This window comes from Diospyros lotus, chromosome 10, assembly GCF_014633365.1.
Source record: "Diospyros lotus cultivar Yz01 chromosome 10, ASM1463336v1, whole genome shotgun sequence".
In the NCBI taxonomy this organism is placed as follows: Eukaryota; Viridiplantae; Streptophyta; class Magnoliopsida; order Ericales; family Ebenaceae; genus Diospyros; species Diospyros lotus.
Genome location: NC_068347.1, coordinates 7,483,682 through 7,508,718, shown reverse-complemented (window position 1 = coordinate 7,508,718; position 25,037 = coordinate 7,483,682). Strand labels below are relative to the sequence as shown.

The window sequence follows — 25,037 nt, the reverse complement described above, 5'->3', positions numbered from 1 at the left end:
CCTTTATTAGACAGTTCAAACATAAATTTCGATTAAGTGATAAATTTAGTCTTATATGAAATGAAATTTAGATCGAACCTAATTGATATATAATAACAAAAAATAAGGTATCACATTACGAAATAAATTCAAATTATTACATCCCAAGAAAATGTGTTCAAACAACTTAAGTAAATTGAGAAGAAAATAAGCTAGGTACGAAAATCATAAAGACGAAAAAGTCGTATTCTATTTAGTCATATTTTCTTTGTCCTAATATGTTAAATATGATGAACATAAGTGATGAGACCAATTAGTGACACTTCCAAAATCATTTTCATGCGATTGTATAATTAAACATAGAAATTTGTTAAGAGACAAATAGTAAAAGTTAAATAGAGACACGTATTAATAAACGCCTCTTAATGTTTTATTATGTGCATCTAAATCATTTGATATGTGTCTTTAATAATAATAACAACCACTAGAGGTAAATTAAAAACACAAACAAACAAATAGATATATAGCAAAGAGGACATATATATCTATCTTATTTTCTTGTGTTGCTAATTGTATCTTTAGTGATAGTTGATGTGATAATTATGACTCAAAATCTTAATTCATCTGTGATTGAGTTTCCTAATTTGACTGTAATTGGGATTTCAAATTTGATTATGATTAGGATGTTATCAAATTTAATTTTAATTGAGATTTATCTCATTTGAAGGAATATTCTCATGAATCATTTTCTGAATAGTATAGAGTTTTTTGTGTACATCTATAGATAATCTTAGATCTATAAATAAGTTCCCAATGCCTTAAAATTAGTGTGGCAATATCACTTTTGTTGTAGCTATATCAGATTAGTGATATTTTATTTTTTATGCCTGTGATTTTTCATGATTTGGGTTTTCCACATAAAATTTCATGTTGGTGTGTGTGGTTGATGATTTGTTTGTGGTTTATTTTTTATCCAAATTCGTAATAAACTGGTATCAAAGCCATTAGATCAAATCATCAATGTTTAACAGATCTTAGCCATTGGATCTGCAATTCTTCATCATTGTCCACAACTAGGGTTTTGTTGCCTGGTTGTCGTCACTGACCATTGTTGTCGTTCAATTGCCACATCCACCATAATAGTTGTTGTCATCGCTGTCGTAAGCCATCATCACCTCTTAGCTTGCAGTCATCGTTCGTTTTGTTCTCTTTCATCAACCACTATTGTTGCCTCTGTTCTGTCGACCGCGACTGTTGGCTATTTCCCATCATCGATCCTGCCATCACCATTGATTTTCATACTTCCCATCTTTGCCGTCATCGACCATTCATAAACTTTATTTTGTGGTCTAGGTCTTGTAGGTGAATCAAAAAGAAAATTAGTTTTAGGAAAGCGAAGTGACAACTAGTTTGTTGCTTTATATTTGATTTATTTTGGTGTAATATGTTTTGTGGTTGAACCCTATGTTTTTGGGTTGTAAAATCTTGTTTGAAAGGTTACATGATGCATTTATATGTTAATATATGTTTAGTGTGAAATTAGATGCCTTGAAATAGCATAAGGGGCTCAAAACACAAACCCAATTAATACTAGTTATAATAGTTAATTAAATATTGAATAACGTACGGGGATGTGTTTGGACGTGAAAAACTTGTCGATTTTTAATTTTAGATTGAATGATGTTCAAGTGGGATAAATTTTGGACGCGAGTTGAATTTTTGTGTCGCTTAATTGTGATAAATTTTATAATATGAGTTACCTAAAAGTGAGAGCTTTGGCATGAGAAAATATGAGAGGGAACTAAAGATGGAGAAATCTTATTTTTTCTATAATAATAAAAAAATAATAATTAATTTCCAAAACAGATGAACGAAAACTAAAATTTCCCATATTTTGAGGCAACAAATGTATATTCTACCAAGCAAAAGGGTAAAATGATGTTTCCCTAAGAAAAGCGGTAAAACGATAATTGTATCAAATTTTTTAGGCTAAAATGCAATTTTTAAAAACGTCATCCAACTTGAAGTTTTAAATCAACATCCGGGATTTTAGTTTAGGCTGTGTTTGGGTTGATTGAAATATAATTGGTGTGCAAGGGTAATTTTGTAATTTCAAAACCCTTTGCTTATGCGACGCCCATTGTTTTTCTCTCAAATTAATCGGCCTCTTGCAACTGACGAGCAAGCAATTGGACGGATTTGGCGGAAAGCGCACAAAACCAGTGCAAATGCAATGGCGACATCACCAACAAGGCGCTTTCCAGATTCCTCCCAAAACTCTAAATTAAATATTCATGATCTGCAAGACAACTGGTTTCCATTGATTTGATCGTCCCTTGTCAATTGCGCTCTGCCAAAAACAAGGAAATGCTGCTATTTCGGTTGCCATCGTCTAACATCTTCACTCTCTTTCCAAAACCCTTAACTTCGCTTCCTATCGTCTCCGTCTCGAGATCGCGAATGGCTTGTTATGCGACGTTGGCGTCTCAGTCCCCGAAGCTCTTGTTCCGTCAACTCTTCGAGAAGGAGTCCTCTACCTACACTTACCTTCTCGCCGATGCTTCCCAGCCTGAAAGGCCCGCTCTTGTTAGATTCCTTTCTCAATGTTCTTTTTTGGGCATGTATATTGTGTTTGTTTTCTGCTGTTTCATTTGCAATCAATTTTAGTAAGATTTGGCGACCATGATGTTCTCATTGTTTTTAGCAATTCATTAGTTTTCCCTAGGTCATGGAATTTGTTTCTATCTTGGGTTATTTGTTCAAGATTCTATTGTCCAATCCTTGTAGAAGTTGTCTTCATCGTGAAGGTTTTGAGTTTCAGGGCTAGGAAATGACGAGACGGACATTTAAATCTCTGAATGTTTGTTTTGACTATAGTATTTGTGGATACGCTTACTCTGCATGATTACCTATAACTTACCAAGTTGAGTTCAGATAAGAGCTGTTGACTTCTCTTCTACCTTTAATTTGGCTTTATATCTCTGTTGGTTCCCAAGTTCGGTAAGCGATGACGTCATTTTGTATGCAGTTGGTTGACCCAGTGGACAGGACAGTGGATAGGGATCTTTCTCTTGTTAAAGATTTGGGATTGAAGCTGTTGTATGCTATAAATACCCATGTACATGCTGATCATGTCACTGGTACTGGACTTATTAAGGTAGGCCAAATTTTCATTTAGCTCACATGTTAGTATTATGTAGTACAACTTTGCTACTGCTTTGAGAGGCAATAATCTTTTGGAAATTTATTTTTGACAATGACTTATTTCATTTAATGGTTCTGCAAAATCTGTTGGTACTATAACTGCATTTCTTTTCTCTCTTTAATTACTGTTTCTTGCAGACTAAAGCTCCTGGTGTAAAATCTATCATTTCCAAAGCGAGCAATGCAAAAGCTGATCTCTTTGTTGAGCCTGGTGATAGAATTTATTTTGGTAATTTCTTTTTGGAGGTAGGCATGCAGATGCATGTTTCATTTTAAAAATCATTTAAAAAGTTTAATGCTGCAATGCAAATCATCATTTATTGTTGAAGCCTTTCTTCATTTTCATATTTAGAAAAAAAAAAAAAAATAAAACAAAAGAAAAGAAGTCCATTGTACTGATCTGTTACAAAAGGTACATGCATAATATGATCGAACTAAATGGTGTGAAAGTGTGATTTCCTGTCAACCTGTTCTATAAAGAACATTTATCATATCAAGGTAATATGAATGATTTGAAAAAAAAATGATATCTATAATTAATTACAAATTACAATGTTGGTGTTGCGTCAAGGTAAAGAATTCTTTTATAATGCCCTTTGGATAAGGGGAACTCTGGCTGTGGATTTACTAATCCCTTCAACACTTCTAGTTTTTGAGGTATTCCTCCTTATCATGGTCGGTCCAAACTGTGGAATAAAGGAGGGTTGCATTAGGTATCTGATAGCTAGTGTAAAATTATTGGATTTTTTTACACAAATTCTGGCTAAAATATTGTTTGGTTGGAGCACATCCTCTTAGCGACATTTTGTGTTGCTTGAGTGTAGCAAAAAATGAGCTAGGGTTGCAAAATGGTTGCCCAAATGTAGTGTTAAATTTGTAAGATTCACACATTTTCATGGATGAATGCTAGTAAAGAAATTAATTTAGGACAAGAGTGTCATGTACCTAGGGTTTAGCCTAGGGTTTGGATTGGAAATTGGAAGAAATTGAGGGGGAATCAGATTGAAAGGGAGGGAAATACAGCAAGAATTGGGGGAGGATTACAGAGAAATCAGAGGGATTGGGAGAGAATTCAGAGGGAAACTGAGAGAGAATTGATGAGAGGGGAAAGCTGAAATTCAATTATCATTCATAACCTGTCCTTCCAACAGACTTCAGTAGCTTTACAACGAACTAACATAAAAATACAACCAGAGGAAAATACAAGTAAAATGTAAAATAGGCTAATTACTATTTTAGCCCTAGTAAATCCTTGGGTCCTGACAAAGAGATTGATGATTGGATCATGGAATGTTGAATTTGATAAGAAAATCTATAGAGGTGGTGGATGGGATAATCTGAAATCAATATGATTTTCCTTTAAAGGACATGATAGGTTGGTGAAAAATACTAAAATATTGGCTGCACTAGGTTAAAAATTTGGTACGCAAGGAAGGATTGTACAAAAGTGAAATAGGGATTATTATAGATAGTATTTTAAAGGATAAGATAGTAGATGTGAAGAGGTTGGGAGATAGAATTCTTGCAATTAAATTTGTTCTAGGAGAAGGGTTTTAAATATTGTTAGCATATATGCACCAAATGTTTGATTGGGAGAAGTAATAAAAGAAAAACTTTTAAAGGATTTGGAGAGGTAGCTATAAGAAATACCTTAAAAAGAGAAGATTAGTATAGGAGATGATTTAAATGGTTTTGTGGCCAGAGAAGTGAATAGGTATAGAGATGGTGCTTGGAGAAAGAAATTATGAGAGAAAAGTTAATTTGAATTTTCATCACCACATACGATCTCATCATAATAGTTATTACCATGTTCACAAAGTGGAATGAAATTGGATCACATAAAAATTGGCTTCTTAATTCACTAAATTGACTACTTTCTCATAAGAGTGTCTAACCACTCTCATGAAAATGGGTCACTTTATAAGAAACTGTAAAATTATTTGAGTGTCTAACAACTCAAAAAGTGTACGATGAGGAAAAAAAATCAAGATTAAGATAGATTTCTATAAAACTTTACATATGTTATGTAAAGAAAAATCTAAGGACATACATTTTGGATAAAAAGAAAGAAAAGAAGGCAGTTAGTGAAGCAAGGTTGGAAGTTTAGAAAACTTTGTACTACTAACTTGACTTAAAAGACAAAAAGGAGATATGTATGTGTTGGAGAAACTCGGAAAAAGTGATAAGAATCTAGAAGTTGCTCTAGTTTTAAAAATAGATAATTCCAAGAGTTTAAATGTTGTATTTTAAATTGTAGATATTGTTGTATAAGTTTGAATTTATTTCGTAAGTTTTAGGAGATAAAATTCCTAGTTTTTAAGAAGTAGATAATTTATATCTTCTCCTAAATTGTAGGAGAATTATTAGCAGCTAGGGTGTATATATTTCGTTCATGCCTATAGGATAATTATTCAAGTTTGTTTCATGGTATCAGAGCTTGCTCTTCGATCCTAAATCAACCTCTATTCTATTTTTCCGTCCACACCTTGCTTCATCAAGCAGTCTTATTTGTTTCTTCTGTTTGCACCCTGTTTCATCAATGGCCGATACTCAACCTAATCCCACTCTAACCGAGGCTTCTTCCACAAGTTCTCCAATCAATCTGCTTGTTTCGCCAATCTTTCTAGCAACTTAATTGATCATTTTCCTATACAAATTACTCACCATAAGTTGAATGGGAGTAACTTTACGGAATGATTTCAATTAGTTATGTTGGTAATCAAGGGAAAAGGCAAGACTGGTTACTTAACCGGCTCTACTCCTTCTCCACTGAGCACAACAGCCACATATGGTGCCTGGGAAGCTGAGAATTCCACCATAATGGCCTGGATGATCAATTCAATGGAGCCTAGAATAGGAAGAACTTACCTATTCTATAAAACCGCAAAGGAGATATGGGATTCGGTCTAAAGACATGTTCTTAGATTTGGAGAACTCATCTTAATGCTTTGAGATCATATTTGCCATTTGGACCACATGACAAGGTAATTTAAATGTTACTGATTACTTTAATGTTTTGGTTGAACTTTGGCATGAGATGGATCTGTTTTACACCATTAATTGGGAATGTTTTGCGGATAGTACAAAATATAGTAAGATGATTGAGAAGGATCGGGTGTTTGATTGGATGGAAGTTTGAAACATATTCAAGATCAGTTTGTGAAATTTCTTAAAAATGTTACAAGCTTCAAATTTTTCCCTCACAAGGTACACCCAACAAGCCCTAGAATGATCATCAATAAAGGTTATAAACCATTTAGAACTAGAAATATTAGCGATTTTAGATGGTCCCCAAATATCACTATGAACTAAGTGGAATGGTTTGGATGGCTTATAGGGTTGAATTCAATAAGAAGAACGAGTTTGTTTGGCAATAGTACACTGCTCACATGAGTAAGTTTGATTTTTATTGATGAAAAATTGTGGATACAAGAACTTGAGATAAGGAAAATTTGGGTGACCTAAACGATTATGCCACAATAAAACATTGGCATCGGTTGTGGTTGTCAAACTAGCCTTATTTGTGGAAGAAATAGCCTTATCTTCTATCATGTAGTAAAGCCCATCCTTAGCTTTAACACTGCCAATCATCCTCCTCGATGCTTGGTCTTGAAATAAGCAATATGATGGAAAGAAGGTCACACAACAATTCATATATTGGGTAATCTTATGGATTGATAGTAAATTGCATCTTAAACCGGGTTTATGTAGGACTGATTTAAGTTTTAAAGCAGAAATATAAACTGTTCCATGTCCTTTGGCTGGAGAAGTAGTACCATCAGTTATTGAAATATCTATAGGATTGCAGCAAGGAGTGTATTCTGTCATGGAAAGGGCTAAGTAGGCCATATGGTCGGATGCACCCGTATCCACTATCCAAATATTCTTAGAAAATTTGCTGGAATTTGGGGAGTAGTGGAGATTACCTTGTACAGAAGTAGCTGTCGTAGGAGGACTTGGGGAGGATTTACCTTGGTTTAGCTGCTTGTACAAGGTCTTAATCTACTCCTTTGACAGGTTAAGGTTGGTATTATTTCCTGCTTCCTTAGGTGCATTAGCTATTTAGGCAATCCTTCCAATCTCCTTCTTTCTTCTAGGCTTCCACTTAGCTGGTTTTTCATAAATTTTTCAACACGTTTCTTTGGTATGATATGGCCTTTTACAGTGGTCACACATTGCTTCTCCCATCGTATGTTTCTTGGTTGACTCTCTTCTTGTTTGAAACTTGTTAAAGCAAAATTTTGGTGAGTTAAAGGGGTCTCACCTTGTTGATTTAGCATTACTTTTCTTCAGCTTTCCTCCCTCCACACCTCAACAAAGACTTCTCGAAGTGAAGGCAGAGGCTTTGTACCCAAGATTCTGCCTCTAACTTCATCCAAATCATAGTTAAGACTATGTAGGAAATCAAACACACGATCATTCTCAATCATCTTACTATACTTTGTACTATCAGCTGGGCTTTCCCAATTAATGGTGTAATATAGATCCATCTCATGCCAAAGTTCAACCAAGAAATTGAAGTAATCAGTAACATTTAGGTTATCTTGTTGTGTGGTCCTGATTACAGATCTGATCTCAAAACATTGGGATGAGTTCTCCAAATCTGAGTACATGTCGTGGACTGAATCTCATATTTCCTTTGCACTTTTGTAGAATAGGTAAGTCCTACCTATTCTAGGTTCCATCGAATTGATCAGCCATGCCATTATGGTGGAATTCTTTACTTCCCAGGTCCCATAATTGGCTGCTGTGCTTCGTGGAGGAGGTATAGAGCCGGTTAAGTAACCAGCTTTGCCTTTTCGCTTGATTACCAACATTACTGACTAATACTATTCCCTAAAGTTACTCTCATTCAACTTATGGTGAGTAATCTGTATGAGAAGGTGATCAATTGAGTTGTTGGAAAGATTTGGTGCAGAATTGGGAGGAGGATTGCTTGAAGAGCTTGTGACCAAAGCCTCGGTTAGGATAGGATTAAGTTAGGTATCAACCGTTGGTGAAGTAGGGCAAGAACAGAAGAACCGAATAGAGATTGCTTTAGGATCGAAGAGCAGGCTTTGATACTATGAAACAAGTTTTTGAATCTTTGAAAGCTTGAATAAAAATTCTATAGATGCGTGAAAATATATACAACCTAGCTCTTAATCTTTCTCCTATATTTTAGGAGAAGATATAAGCTATCTACTCCCTAGAAACTAGGAGAATTATCTCTTAAAATTTAGGAAATAAATTCGAACTTATACAACAGAATCTACAACTTAAAATACAATTTTAAACTCAAGAATTATCTTTCTTGAGCCGCAATAGCTTCTTGATAATCTTCACCCATTATCCGGTTCCCCTTTTCAATTTTAAATCTTCCTTCGAGTTTTCCAACAATATATAGTGTTCATGAACTTGAAAAAAGTGTATGACACTCATTAGAGAAGTCTGGTTGTGAGTTTTAGAGAAAAAATGAGTTCAAAATGTTTATATATAGGTTATTAGAGACATGTACTATTAGGCAAAAACATGTGGAAGAGATACTAAGTTCTTTAAAGTTTAAATACAATTGGGTTAAGGATTTACGTTAACTTTTCCCCCATTTTCTCTTGTGATTGATGAAATCACATCTAAAAAAAAGGTTGTTGTATGCTACTTGTAGATGATATTGTTTAGGCTATAGATCTTAGGGTCACAATATTGCCTTTGGAATCATGAATTGGGTCAAATATCCCGATTTGCAAGTTGAAAACGATTTGGTTTACAAATTGGATTGCCATTTTTGGGGATCTAGAGTTTCAAGTAGAAAGGCTTATTTAAGGGAGTTAGAGGTTTGTTTAAAGGCTAGAACAACCCCTATATGAGAGAGAGAGAGAGAGAGAGAGAGAGGGGGGGGGGGGAGCTATATTAGAGAAAAAGTTGATGATTGTACCATAAATCTTGACAACTACGAGGAAGAAGAAAACCCTAAACTATATCACCAATTGGTGGAGCTAGAACGCCAATTTGTAGCTTGATGATGAAGAAGATGCTGGAGTCATGACTCCCCCACTCTTTGTCTGATTATAGGAGGGGGTCCTCTTTGCTAATAAGAAACTTAGGGCTTTCGACTTCCCTCTGCATGTTAATCTTCTACTGAGTCTCGTAGTCTCTTTGTGATTGTCCATGTCTTTTACGTTATCCCAATGCTTTGCACACACTTATACCCTATTGTGTATTTGCACATATGAAAAAGAGGACATAAAGATAAATATAGATATTTATTTGGCCCATTTTTCTTAGCTTAACAATTATTATAGTAAGCAAATTTATACCTTGCAAAAAAAAAAAAAAAGAAAAAAAAGAAAGCTTTAAAACATTAATAATAAAAATATCAGTTTTTATAAGAAACAACAAGATATATAATTTGGTTAGTATAAATTTACTACTAATCTTAGTAAATGTTTTAAACATACCATGATCTTAAATAGTGTACAACCTACCTTTAGGTATTTCTTATCATACTAAGTTACGTACCTTATACAATTGTACCATGATTTTGGCAACTATGGTTTTAGTGGGCGTGGCAAAAAACTATGAATTCTAAGCTCAAATTATAAAAGATGTAAGTTAAGTAGGTCAAAAAGTGAATATAACGGATGTAACTTCAGTCAAAATAGAAATGCGAAATGATGTTGGGAAACTTGATGATCAAGTTATGCTTAAAAATAATAATATAGATTTCATAAATCAATTGCTCAAAAAGAAAAGTAGACGAGGATGTTATTTACTAAATCAAGGTAAGAGGTTACAATGGAGAAGTGTGTTTATCAATTTTTATGATTGCAGAATTCCTTTAAAACTAAAAGAAAAGTATTATCAGATAGGTATAGGACTAAAAGTTTTAGGCTTAGTCAATATGATATTTGGGGTCATGGTGCATTTAAAACATTTTCTAGGGTCAGTATTAAATTAATACTAACAACAACAACAACAACATATCAAGCCTTTATCCCACTATGTGGGGTCGGCTACATGAATTCTAGACTTCCATGTATTTCTGTCTTTTGTCATATCTTCATTTAGATCCATACACTTCATATCAAACTTTAATGTCTCTCCCAAAGTCTTCTTAAGGTCTGCCTCTACCTCTTTTTTTAACTAATTGTTCCATTTCATCAACTCTCCTCACAGGAGCGTCTATTGGTCTCCTTCTCACATGACCAAACCATCTTAGTCTAGTCTCTCTCATCTTCTCCTCAATTGGCACTATTCCTACCTTATTACGAATAACTTCATTTCTAATCTTATCCTTCCTTGTATGGCCACACATCCATCTTAACATCCTCATCTCCGCTACACTCGTCTTTTGCTCATGCTGGTATTTGACTGCCCAACATTCTGAGCCATATAGCAAGACTGGTCTTATAGCTGTCCTATAGAATTTTCCTTTCAGTTTTAATGGGATTTTACCATCACATAACACCCCCGATGCATTTCTCCATTTTAGTCAACCTGCTTTAATTCTATGTGCGACATCCTCGTGGATTTCTCCATCTTTTTGAATCACTGATTCCAAATATCGAAAATAATCTTTTCTTTGTAAGATTTGGTCTTCCAATTTTATTATAACATCATCCACTCTTGCATTCTTACTAAATTTACATTCTATATATTCTGTTTTCTTTCTACTTAATTTAAATCCCTTAGATTCTAAATTGCTTCTCCACAACTCAAGCTTAGTGTTCACTCCTTCTTTTGTTTCATCCACCAACACTATGTCGTCTGCAAATAGCATACACCATGGCACCTCTGTCTGAATATCTTTAGTGAGTTCATCCATTACTAGAGCAAATAAGTATGGACTTAGTGCAGAACCTTGATGCAGTCCTATTGTAGTTGTAAACGGTTCAGTAGTCCCTCCACATGTTCTGACCCTTGTCTCTACACCGTGATACATGTCCTTAAGGGCTTGTCTATAAGCTATTCTGACTCTTTTCTTCTCTAAAACCCTCCATAATACTTCTCTAGAGACCCTATCATAGGCTTTTTCTAGATCTATAAACACTATATGTAGGTCCTTCTGATGATCCCGATACCTTTCCATTAGGCGCCTCAGTAGGTATATAGCTTCCATTGTTGACCTACCAGGTATGAAACCAAACTGATTTTCCGAGACTTTTGTTTCTTTTCTGAGCCTCTGCTTTATTACTCTCTCCCAGAGTTTCATAGTATGGCTCATTAGTTTAATTCCTCTGTAATTTTCACAGTTTTGAACATCTCATTTGTTCTTGTATATAGGAACCAAAGTACTCTTCCTCCATTCATCTAGCATCTTTTTTGATTTAAGGATCGCGTTAAATAATTGCGTTAGCCAGGAGATGCCCTCTTCTCCCATGCATTTCCATGCTTCTATTGGTATATTATCTGGTCCCACCGCCTTATGATTTTTCATCTTTTTTAATGCTTGCCTTATTTCATTTGAACTTATGCGTCGATAAAATGTATAGCTCACGTTCCCTTCGGAGTTACTAAGATGTCCCAACCTAACTCTTGTGTCGCCACCATCATTGAATAATTTTGTGAAATACTCCTTCCATCTCTCCTTAATAGCTCCCTCATTCACTAATACATTTTGATTTTCATCTTTTATGCATTTCACTTGATTTAAATTCCTTGTTTTTCTTTCTCTTGCTTTAGCTAATTTATATATATCCATTTCTCCATCTTTTGTATCAAGTTGTTTATATAGATTCTCATATGCTTTTGACCTTACTTCACTAACAGCTCTTTTTGCTGTCTTTTTTACTTCTTTATAATTTTTTTGATTTTCTTCATTGTTGCATTGATATACAGCCTTATAGCAAGTTTTCTTATTTTTAATTTTCAATTGTACTTCTTCATTCCACCACCAAGACTCCTTAAGGTTAGGGGCTCTACCGTTTGTCTCTCCAAGGACTACCTTTGCCGTGCTTCTCAGCGCGTTAGCCATTTCTTTCCACATTTGGTTTGTCTGTCCTTATCCATTCCATTCTCTTCTACCCCTTAATTTTTCTTTGAAGATTAGTTGTTTTTCCCCTTTTAAATCCCACCACCTGATTTTTGGATTTTGTTTTATGTGATTTTTTTTCTTCCAATTTCTTACTTGGATGTCAAGTACTAGAAGTCTATGTTGAGTAGTCAAACACTCTCCCGGTATCACCTTACAATCCCTACAACATAATCGATCCTCTTGTCTCATGAGAAAATAATCTATTTGGGTGCTTGATGTGATATTTTTATATGTGATTAAGTGTTCGTCTCGTTTTTTGAACCTAGTATTGGTTATGATCAGCCCATATGCCATAGCAAAATCTAGAATAGACTTACCCTCATTATTAATTTCTCCGAATCCATACCCTCCATGTACCTCTCTATAGCCGTTTCTGTCTCTATCCACGTGCCCATTTAAGTCACCTCCTATAATCACTTTCTCTCCTCTTGGTATCATTTGTATGAGTCCCTCTAGGTCCTCCCAAAATTTTGCTTTTATCTCATCACCTAACCCCGCTTGTGGTGCATATGTACTAAAGATATTCATAGTCATTCTTCCTAGACTAACCTTCACCATAATAATCCTATCCCCTATTCTCTTTACATCCACTACCTCATCTACTAAGCTTTTATCCATAATAATGCCCACTCTATTTTTCGCTCGATCATTTCCTGTGTACCATATTTTATATCCAGTTTCTGATAAAATTTTTGTTTTTTTCCCTACCCATCTCGTCTCTTGAAGGCACATAATATTAATTTTTCTCCTAACCATTGCATCTACCACTTCCATAGCTTTGCCCGTTAATGTTCCTATGTTCCATGACCCAATCCTTAATCTATGATTTTGTTTTTGGCCTTGACTTTGAATTTGATTTTGTTTTTGGCTTTGACTTTGAATTTGATTTTGTTTTTGATTTTGATTTTGATTTTGGACTAACTTCTTTACCCACATCCGTCCAAGCAAATGCGGGAACCCTTGCTCATTTGTCACTACATCCGGGCGCCGATTCAGCGGCCCTCGCTCACTTAACACTACATAGGGGCAGTGTAGCGCGTCGCTATGAAGGGTTATGCCTACGCCCAAACTATTTTTCATAATTAGTCTTTTACAATTAGTTAAATTAATACTAACTAGATTATTTATGTTTTTTCTTAATATAAATTGATATTGATTAATGTTTTAAAGCTTTTCTATTGGTTTCTAAACCAAGCTATAAATTTGTTTGCCATAATAATTGTTAGGCTTATGAATATATCATTATTCGTCTTTGTCACATGTGCAATTAATTGTAAAAGACTAAGGGACAATACATAATAGTTTGTAATTATGTGCAAAGTGTATTGGTAACATAAAAGATAGAGACAATCACAATGAGACAAAAGTAGAAAATTGATGAGTAGAAGAAAGTTGGAAGCCCTCAGTTTTTGATCTATGAAGATTCAAGAGGACTCATCGTATCTTTGGAGAGAGTGTGAGAAAGTCATGGTGCGATCCTATTCTTCTTCTTGGTCTTCATTGTCGTCGATGATGATCATCATATTGTCATCCCCTTATTCTTTGATGTTGCTTATCCCCCTTTCTCCCTTCTTTCCCCCCCTACCCCACCCCACCCATTTGGATATATGGGTTGTTTTGGTCTTTGATTGAACTCTTGACCCCCTTAACCTAGCCCTTCTAATCGCTTGAAACTTTGGATCACCAAAAATAACGATCCAATTTTTGACCTAGAGTGACTCTAGTCATTTTTGACGAGTGGATTGGGATGTTTGACCCAATTTGCGATTCCAAGGGTGGAACCATGACCTTAACATCTACATATGAGAATAAAAAGTTGCTCAAAACTATAGAAACTATGAAGGAATTATGCTATAAATCGTTGGGAGATGGTGTTTAGGTAAACGTTAAGAAAAGAAATCAAGGTTTCTGAAAACCAATTTGGTTTTGTGTTTAATTAGCTAATAATTCAAAGGTTAAAATACACCTTGCATATTTGAAGTTTGGTATAAATACAAGGAGTACCTTTAATGTTTTTGAAATTCCATTGGCTATCTTTTTTGTTCAAAAGTTTTCATGTTACCGCCTATCATTAGATTTACATTATGCAAGGTACTCCTTACGTTTTATATGCTTACATGGATCTCTTAATGCATGTTTAATGAAGGGGAGTCAATTGTAATTTCCAAAATGTGAGGAGTACACTATGGTAATTGGTGAAACCTCAAAGGTGAGGTATAATTTACTCAAAGGGAAACTATTTATTTATTGAGACGTCTAATAGAAATGTTTACCAACAAAGAGAAGGATTTATGTATAGTGTTTATGAACTTGAAAAATGTTTGACACTTAATAAAGAAGTCTTGTTGTGAGTTTTAGAGAAAAATGAGTTCCAAATTGTTTATATATAGGTGTTATTAAAGACGTGTATTAGTAGGCAAAAATGTGGAAGAGATATTGTGTTCTTTCCCGATACAATTTGGTTAAGGATTTACGTTAACTTCCCCCCGCCCCTCTTTTTTTCTTGTGATTGATGAACTCATAAATCTCATTCTATAAAAGGTGGTTGTATGCCATTTGTAGATGATATTGTTTAGGTGGTGGATGTTAGGGTCATAGTATCATCATTGGAATTCCAAATTGGGTAGAACATCTCAATTTGCAAGTTGAAAACAATTTTGGTTGCAAACTAGATCACTGTTTTTGGGGATTTAGAGTTTTAAGCAACTAGAAAGGCTTAGTTAAGGGAGTTAGGGTTCTTTCAAAGGCCAAAACGAGCGAGCGAGAGAGAGAGAGAGAGAGAGAGAGAGAGAGAGTTTTAAGCAATTGGAAAGGCTTGATTAAGGGAGTTAGGGTTCTTTCAAAGGCCAAAACGCGCGTGAGAGAGAGAGAGAGAAGAGGACAATGATATCGTGAGTCTCGATGATGACGTGGAAGAAGATATCGTATCAACTTTTGGGGAGGCTTGAGCACCAATCCACAACTTGATTACGGAGAAGAAGATAATGGCACCATTACCCTCCTACTCTCTCTTCAATGATAGGACAGGTGTCCTCTTTGTTGATAAAAAACTAAAGTCTTTTAGCTTTCCTCTACTAGTCAATTTTCTAGTGTCTACTTGTCTCCTTGTGATTGTCCATGTCTTTTAAACCTAAAAGAAAGGTTTTATCAAATGGGTATAAGCTTAAAAGTTTTAGGCATAATCAATATGCCATTTGGGTAGTGATGCGTTTAAAACATTTACTAGGGTTGATGTAAATTTATGCTAACCAAATTATTTATCTTGTTTCTTAATAAAAAAATTGATACTTTTGATTAATGTTTTAAGCTTTTTTGTTGTTTTGGGAACAGGTTATAAATTTGTTCACCATAATAATTGTTAGGTCTACAAAAAATATAAATATATATAATTAATTATGTTTTTTTGCTAAATTAGTTCCTCATTTTAAGATGCGCAATTAATTGTAAAAGACTAAGAGAGAATATATCATAGTTTGTAATGGCGTGAAAAGCGTGATGGTAACATAAAAGATAGTGACAACCTCAAAGAGACAAGGAGTAAAATTAGAAAATTGATGAGTTGAGGGAAGTTGGAAGCCCTCAGTTTTTTATTAGTGAAAAGGACTTGCAACTTATCTTCATGGTGTCATCATATTCTTCTTCTTGGTCGAATTGTTGACTAATGAAGCTCCAACCACGAGTGATACGGTTTATGAAATTCTTTTTCATTGTCATTGTCGTTGATAATCATCATATCATCATCCTCTATTGCTTTGATGTAGCTCATCCTCTCCTTACCCATTCCCTCTCTTTGATATATGGGTTGTTCTAGCCTTTATTGAACTCTTGACCCTTTAACCTAGCCCTTCTAGCTACTTGATACTTTGGATCACCAAAAGTAATGATACAATTTGTGACCTAGAGTGACCCTGATCATTTTTAACCAGTGAATTGGGATGTTTGACCCAATTTACGATTCCAAAGGTGGTACTATGAGCTTAGCATCTATATACAAGAATAAAGATCTTCAAGACAATATAGAAATTATATAGGAATTATGCTAGTGAACTATCCTATAAATCATTGGGAGATGGTGTTTAAGCAATGTTTAAGAGAGAAATCAAGGTATCTTAAAACTATTTTTTGGGTCTAATTAGCCAGTAATTAAAGGGTTAAAATACACCTTGAATTTTTGAAGTTTGTTAGAATGTTGTCTTTGAGAAATCCAGAATATAAGCAGTAAGAATGCATAAGAATTTAGAGAGTATAGATAGGCGGTTACCAACTTGTAAATATAATTAAATTTGGGGGAGGGGGGGGGGGTCAAAACTAGTAATGTCTACCGGTTATAAGAGTCCTAGAAGTTAACGCCTTATTTTCTATGAGGTCTAGGCATAGGGAGGTAATCATTCTCACGAGAAAGTAGAAGAGAAAAAGGCTGTGAAATAGAATAGTCTTTGTAATCTTGAAGGCTTGTAATCGCGAGGGTTTGTACTGATCGCATTTTGGTAATCAAAGGAAGGCTGCTCTTGGGAGGTTTTAGAGGCTGGATGTAGGATTGCATATTGCAATCTGAATCAGGATAAATCTGCTGTCTCGTATTTGTGGTTTGCGTTTCTTGTTTCTTATTTCTATTCTGTTTTAATTGCATTTATTTTCTGTTGTGATGTTTGTGTCCAAAACCGGGAGGATTGTGAGAATGTTCAAAGAGTGATCATAGTTGTTGGTTCTTAGGATGATTTCTTGGACTGCCAGTGCTCCCAATTTTAACAAAGTTTGTAATAAATATATGGAATGCCCTTCATGTTTTCGAAATTACATTAGCTATCTTTATTGTTCAAAAGTTGTATCACATTACCCCTTGCCATTAGATTTACATTATGCGAGGTACTTATGTTTTATATACTTACTGGATCTCTTAATGTGTGTTTAACTAAGGGGAGTTAAGTATAATTTTCAAAACATGAGGAGTACACTGTGGTAATTAGTGAAATCTCAAAGGTGTTAAATGTATAATTTACTCAAAGGGAGTATTTATTTATTGAGACGTCTAATAGAAAGGTTTATTGATAAAGAAAAGGATTTGTATATAGCATTTATGAACTTGAAAAAAGTTTTAGTACACTCTTTAAAAGAATTATGCTAGTGAACCATGCTATAAATCTTTGGGAGATAGTGTTTAAGCAAAGGTTAAGAAGAGAAATTAAGCCAATTTGGTTTCATGTCCAATTAGTTAGTCATTGAAAGTCTAAAATTACCTTGCATCTTCTAAATTTGGTATGAATATATAGAGTACTCATGTTTTAGAAATTACATTGACCATCTTTAATTTTCAAAAGTTATACCATATTACCCCTTGATATTAGATTTATATTAGGCAAGGTACTTCTAATGCTTTATATATTATCGTAGATCTCTTTACGCCTATTTAACAAAGGGGAGTTAGGTGTAATTCTAATAACATGAATACACTGTGGCGTTTAATGAAACCTGAGAGGCACTCAACTACAATCTTCTCTAATAGAAACTATCTATTTTATGAGACGTCTAGTAGATAGGTCTACTAATAAAGAAAATGATTTATACATAGTGTTATGGACTTGAAAACAATTTATGAGATTCATTTGAGATGTCTTATTGCACGTTTTAGAGAAAATATGAGTCCAAATTGTTTATATATTGGTGTTAATAAAGACGTATCATTAGGCAAAAAGATGTGGAAAAGATACTATGTTCTTTCCAAATACAATTGGTTTAAGAATTTATATTAAGTTTTTTCCCCTTTTTTTCTTATCATTGATGAAATCAAAATCACACGTCAGAAGAGGTTTATGTATGCTGTTTGCAAATGTTATTGTTTAGGTCCTAGATGTGAAGGTCACAGTATCACCCCTAGAATCGTGAATTGGGTAAAAAACATTCTAGGTTGCAAATTGGATTGCCCTTTTCGGGGATCAGAGTTTCAAGTGGCTAGAAAGGCTTGGTTAAGAGAGTCTGGGGTTTGTTTAGAGGCTATCAGAATTGAATTCTGAAGGGGGAAATTCTCCTTGAATTGAGGAGAATTGAGGAATTAAGGGGGAAAAAGCAAAGAGAAATGAGAAGAGGGGGGGGGGGGGGGGGCACGAGAATTAGGAAGAGTGAAGAGAGAAGAAAGGCAGGAGAAAGTATATTGATATTTCTCAACATGCCTTTGGAGCGATATCAATGTGCCTTTTATACTGACCCGACTCAAAGAATAGGCGCTAATGCCCCAACATGATCAACAATTACGAAGTATTTGAATTTGAAAATAGGCCTAATTGCCTAACTAATGTTCATGCCTATTCAACTGACTAATTACAATTCACTCGGCTACTTACAATTATAATTCCATGACAAAGGCCAGAACAAATCATATATCAGGGAGAGAGAGAGAGAGAGAGAGAGAGAGAGAGAGGGGAGAAAACTTGAAATTATATCATTGGTTAATGGAGATCTTGAATGCCAGTCTGCAACTCGATAATGAAGAAGATGATAGTGGAGCCATGACTCCCACTCTATCTGATGATAAGATAGGGCGCTTTTTGCTAATAAGAAATTGAGGGCTTTCAACTACCCTTTACTCATTAATATTTTACTGTCTCTGTCTCCTTTTGATTGTTCATGTCTTTTATGTTATTTGCAACATATGAATAAAAGGACATACCGAGATATTCAGATATTTATTTTGTCCATTTTTCTTATGTCATTATGGTTAACAATTTTATACCTTGTTCCAAAAAAATAAAAAAATAAAAAATGATCCTAGTGCTCCTAATCCTAGTGCTCCTAATCTTAACATTTTATATTTTTTTAAAAGGGCAAGAGAAAATGAAAATTGTATATGAACCAGTAAGATAATAGGGAGAAAGACAACCAAACCACAAGAAGAGACAAAGATTTATCCTGGTTTGAACTGATTGAAATCAGTCCTATATCCAGCCACGGTTCGAGAGCAATCCACTAGAAATCCAATGAAAGAATCAGTACACAAGAAACCCACAAGAAACCCTCTCCTCTCTCACATGAGTACACTTCCTTCACCCGAGATTACAAAGAACTTCCTTTCTTCAAGCCTTTCCTCTCACAGCAATTCTCTCGTATTTAGAAAGAGTAAAAAATCGAATGATCATAATAATTATTCCAGTCCACCTATCCATCTATTTATAAAGGGTTGGGCGGAAAATACAAAGGTAATTAAAAACAACACAAAGTCTATTCTACCCTTATATAACTGACTTAATTTGAACTTATCTAACTAACTCGTTTCTGGTTATATCATTAATCTGGTTTTTTCTGATCCTTTTTGGTCTTCTAGAATATTCTTAATGCAAAACTTCAACATAAAATGTTAAAACATTTATAAGAATATCAATCTTTATGAAGAAATACTAAAGTATAAAATTTGGTTAGTATAAATTCACTATTGATTCCACAAAATGTTCTAAATGTACCATGAGTCCATGACCTCAAATAGCATACCGAGTAAGCGTACATTGAGGTACCGTCTATAATTCAAAGTTATGTACCTCCTACAATTACCTATGGTGTACCACAATCCTAGCAACGAGGGTTTATGGTGGGCGAGGAAAAAAAAGCATGAATTCCAAGCTCGAATTATCGAAGGGTGTTTTAAAATTTAAATTCTTCAAGTCGAGGAGGTTAACAAGTGAATATATGGAATGTGAGTTTAGTGAAAATAGAAATTTAAATGATACAATGAAACTTAATAATCAAGTTATTCTTAAAAAAATTAATTTTGATTTGATAAATCAAGTACTCAAAAAGGACAAGAGATAAGGATGTTATGTTATTTACTAAATCAAGGTAAGAGGTTAAACTGGAGAAGTGTGTTTATCATTTTATATGGTTGTAAAGTTCCTTTAAAACTAAAAGATAAGTTTTATTGGATGCTTATAAGTGTAAAAATTTTAGGCACAGTCAGTATGGTATTTGGGTCATGGAGCCTTTAAAACATTTACTGGATTGACATTAAATTTATACTAACCAAATTATTTATCTTGTTGTTTCTTATTAAAAAATTGATACTTTTGATTATTGTTGTTGGGTTTTTGCATGTAAGATTATTGTCTAGAAGTTGAAGAGAAGAATCTGTTAGAATGAAGAATGAAGTCCGACTGGTTTTTTGTTCTAAGTTAGATTAAGTTAACTTAGTTATTTTATTATGAAGGGTATGTTAGTCTTTTGTATAGGCTAAGTTCTAAACCTTTGTAATTTCCGCCCCTATAGTTTATAAATAGGAGGCGAGAGGCTTGCAATCGGTCATAACTCATAAATCATTATGATTATTCTCTGAATACAAGTGATACTGCTGAAAGTGAAAGAGAGAAAGGCTTAGAGATAAAGTTAGTTCTTGTATTCTCTTGAGAGAGCAGTGAACTTGTGTGAGGGAGAGAAAGAAGGTTCTTGTATCTTGTTTCAAAGCGGTTTCTAGTGGATTTATCTCTTGGAGAGAAGGCTGGATGTAGGATTGCACTTTGCAGTCTGAACCAGGATAATTCTGTGCTTCTTGGATGGTTTGATTGTTCTTTTCTCTCATTTCTTTGCAGTTTTCATTATCTGTTATCTTTATTCTGTTGCGGTTTGATTTCCGGGTGAGGAGTGCAGAGAGATTGGCAAAACCTAAAGTCTTGAATTGGTTTTAAGAGCTCCTAATCATAACAATTGTTTTAAAGCTTTTTTGTTGTTTTTGGGAACAAGTTATAAATTTGTTTACCTTAATAATGGTTAGGCCTATGAAAAATGGGTCACTATATATATATATCTATATAAATATGTAATTAATTCCTCTTTTTCAAATGTGCATTTAATTGGAAAAGACTAAGAGACAATACATAGTAGTTTCTGATTGTGTGCAAAGTGTGATGGTAACATAAAAGATAGAGACAATAATGAAGAGATGAGGAGATAGATTAGAAAATTAACAAGAGAAGTCGAAAACCCTTAGTTTCTAATCAACTATGAGGACTCACATCACATATTCAAAAAGAGCAGGAGAGTCATGATGCCATTGTCTTCTTTTTCTTGATTAAACTATTGACTAGCATTCAAGTGCCAAACATAAATGATATGAGTTAGGGTTTTCTTCTTCATTGTCATCGTCATCAACAATCATAGTATCATTGCCCTTTTTTTCTTTGTTATAGCTCCCCCCCCCCCCCCCCCCCCCCCCACACACACACACACAAACCCCCAGTCTCTTTCTTGGATATATGGGTTGTTCTAGCTAGGGTTGACAATGGACAATGGTTCAGTTTGGTTTCGGTTTTTGCCAAAATCGTAACCAAACCAAACTTAAATTACCAAAACCAAACCATTACCCATTTGGTTTTAAAAATTTAAAACCATAACCAAATCATTCGGTTTCGGTTTAACCATGGTTTTTTTAGTTTAATCCATATCAACAAACAAAGACAAATAGCATTCATAAATTTTTTTGATAATTTCACAACAAACAAAGATAAATTCTAATAAAGTTACCTTATTCTTCCATAAAGTTACAAAACTTATTGGATATAAAATCATATTTCCAAACCTACAATTGTTAAGATCAATAAATTAATATGTGTATAATTAAATTGTAATTTAAGCTAAAAAAAATTAGTTACGAAAGTTAATACCTTCATCAACAACATTAATATATTTTTCGTAAATTGATGCATATCCATCTGAAATGAATGAGTCAACTCCATCTAACAAAATTATAAATATAAAAAATAAATTAATATGAAGAGAGATGAGGCAGAGAGCGAGAGGCAGCGAGGGTGAGAGAGATCGAGGGCGAGCGAGAGCAAGAGGGGCTGAGCCCTAGCGAGAGCAAGAGAGATCTAGCGAGGGCGAGTGAGAGTAAGAGAGATGCAGAGAGCGAGGGCGATTGGCGAGCTCGCGCGGAGGAGCAAGAGAAATAAGGCAGAAAAGGTTAGAGAGATTGAGGGCAAGCGAGAGCAGGGGCCGAGCCCTAGCAAGAGCAAGAGAGATCCAGCGAGGGCGAGCGAGAGCAAGAGACATGCAGAGAGCAAGGGCGAGGGCGGGCGAATGAGCGAGAGGCAGCGAGGGTGAGAGAGAGTGAGAGTGAGGTTGAGAGAGGAAGGAGAAGAGAAGGGGAGAAGGGTTTGCAAGCAAGGCAATTGGGTTGGGATGGGCTAGCCTCAGGTGGGCAGGGTTGTATATAATATATATTATATATAATATATTATATATATATTCGGTTCGGTTACCCACCATTCGGTTCGGTTTCGGTTCGGGTTTTGGTTTGGTTTTAGTGAAAACCATAACCAAACCATACCCATTGAAACAGTGTTCGGTTTTTTCCCGAACCAAACCATTACCCAGTCAAACGGTTTTTAACCGCGTTGACTGGTTCGGTTTCGGTTCGGTTCCCCACGGTTTCGGTTGCAATTGCCATCCCTAGTTCTAGCCTTTGATCGAACTTCTTACCCCCTTAACCTTGGCCTTCTTGTTGCTTGAAACTTTGGATCACCAAAAATAATAATCTAGTTTGTGACCTAGAGCGACCTTGGTCTTTCTTGATAGACAAATTGGGATGTCTGACCCAATTTAGGATTCTAGAGGTGGTATTGTGACTCTTTAACATCTATGCAAGAATGAAGATGTTCAAAACTATAGAAATTATAAAGGGATTATCCTAGCGAATTATACTATGAAGCTTTGGGAGAGTGTGCTTTGTCATGAACCTAGGGTTCATAACAGGGCTGAAATTGGCAATCTGAAGGATCCGAGAGGCTTAGGATTAAGAACAAAATGTTTAGAGGGGAATTTGGATAGAAATGGAGGAAGATAACATATAAAATTGAGGGAGAGATATTGAGAGAAAGGGGGGAGAAACAAGAGAAACGTGAGGGAGATTGAGAGAGAGAATTCTAGAGAGAAATGAGAATATTCATTATCAATTCAAGCATGCTTTCTTCCTACAACAGTGGCTTATTTATAACCTCATTGCTCCTGCACCCATGTGCAGTCTGTTTGGCCTCAACCATGCTCCCATGTGCATAACAACTGAAATTCTAACAAATTGCAAAATGCTCTTTAACAACTATTTATATCCCTATTACAATTTTGCCCCCTTGTTGCTCCTAGGGTCATGATAATTCCCCCCACCTTAAAACATTTCTTGTCCCCAAGAAATGCCGAACCTCCATAGCTTCCTATATGCCTTTTTCCTTCTCTTCCACAGCTTGGATGGAGAATTTGAAAATTCTCTGTATGCGTAGCAGATTTGTAGTAGTTCTCATGTACACCGACAAGTTTCCCCACCACAGTTTCTTCAATGTAGGCTGGTGCACTTCCAGAAGATTGGTTAACTGTGACCCCAATTCCCTTTAATATTCCATCACCATTTTGGTCCAAGTCCTTGATGAATGCCTTCAACTGCATGTGGACCATCCAATCTTGACCCCGCCTAGGATATACGTCACAGGTGTTGCCATCCAATCTTGACCCCGCCTAGGATATACGTCACAGGTGTTGCCATTCTCAGCTCCAGCTCCGACTTGCTTTGTAACCGACTTATCCAACAAGTTAATGTTTTGTTTCAAATTTGATTGTTCCTCAGATTTCAGTAAGTTCGAAATCTGAGGAAAGACTCTAGCACCAACATCTGTTGTGCCACTTTGATTCCTTGTAATGAATTCAGTAACTCCTTTTTCTTTGTGTTTGCTAGAATATCCTTCTACATGAACTTTTTTTTCAACAATTTCAAATTGTACCTTTGCATTTGCTGCCCTATCAACCTCACCATAGCTCAGGTTCTTCCCAATGTTGCCCCCACCAACTATGTTTCCCATTGAACTTGTAATTCGAGATTCTACATTTCCAAGGATTGGAGATACTCCCATTCTTGGAACAACATCCCAGTTATGGATTGCAACAGAGGTTGGAAGAATCCCAGGAATAGAACCATCAACTCTATTTGTGCCACTGCTATATCCAGGGCTTCCAACAACACTCATTCCACCACTATTTGTCGCCCTTGAATGACCATGCGTGCTACTATGAGATTTTTGAGAAAGGGCAATAGGAAGATTGTTTGAGGTAAAACGACCACTGGAAGGGCTTCTAGCAAGTCGTTGAACTCCTTGAATGGTTCCTGCATGATAAAAAACAGGGGATGCAGCACCAGATTGAGTAGAGAATGATGTAACAAAAGACCTCTCAGTACTTTTTGGAATATTTGAAGTCGATCCATTCAAAGATGATTGATTTTGGCGAGAGAACATGTCCATTAAATTCTATAGTTGATCTTTGAATTGAGTCCCCACTTTGTCTATGATTCCATTCATCCTTCTCTCCAAGCCCCCTAGAGAGGTCTCCAACTTCCGATCCAATGCCATGATTGCTTCATGGTCGCGTTTGCTTCTGGTCTCTTTTAATTCCACTCGAGCCTGCAGATCAATGGCTGTTGAGTGGAATTGTTGCACCTAGGTCTCAAGGTTCTTCATCCGCATCTCTTCTTCCATTGCTAATCTTGCAGAATTTTCCTGGTTCAACAGCCTTTAACTCGAATTGGAACCACAACCAAGGATTAACTGCTCAGTTATGTTAATTCGGTCTGCTTTGCCTCTCAAAATTTGAATCGAGAGCCATCGGAACGTAACAACCTATGAACGATCAGAAATTAATCGTCATGAAGCATTAGAAATTAGTAGAAATTAATTGTCATGAAGCGTTGGAAATTAGTAGCGATGGAATAGAGCAATCACAGCCTAATAATTGTTGCACTCGCCGCCAATCAAGACCTACAACGGCTGCGACCCACACCCCAATCATCGTCCAATGGCTGGGGCCACTAACTCTCCTTTGGAAT

At 35.4% G+C, this 25,037-nt stretch overlaps 1 protein-coding gene and 1 non-coding gene across 3 annotated transcripts in view; both read left to right on the top strand.

The window, feature by feature from the left end:
• The first annotated feature begins 2,146 nt into the window (after nucleotides 1-2,146).
• Nucleotides 2,147-25,037, top strand: part of LOC127812217 (persulfide dioxygenase ETHE1 homolog, mitochondrial) — a 44,491-nt gene continuing 21,600 nt past the window's right edge. Inside the window, exons 1-3 of one of the 2 annotated variants that reach the window (XM_052352600.1) lie at nucleotides 2,147-2,565; nucleotides 3,008-3,136; nucleotides 3,322-3,429. In XM_052352600.1, coding sequence (XP_052208560.1) covers nucleotides 2,347-2,565; nucleotides 3,008-3,136; nucleotides 3,322-3,429 — 456 coding nt within the window. In that variant the 5' untranslated portion in view covers nucleotides 2,147-2,346. The remainder of the gene's footprint in view (nucleotides 2,566-3,007; nucleotides 3,137-3,321; nucleotides 3,430-25,037) is intronic. The other variant, XM_052352599.1, reaches the window with a different exon arrangement.
• On the top strand, nucleotides 24,321-24,401 carry LOC127812361 (small nucleolar RNA snoR35). The gene has a single exon (XR_008025867.1). It is a non-coding gene; the product is annotated as a small nucleolar RNA snoR35 (small nucleolar RNA).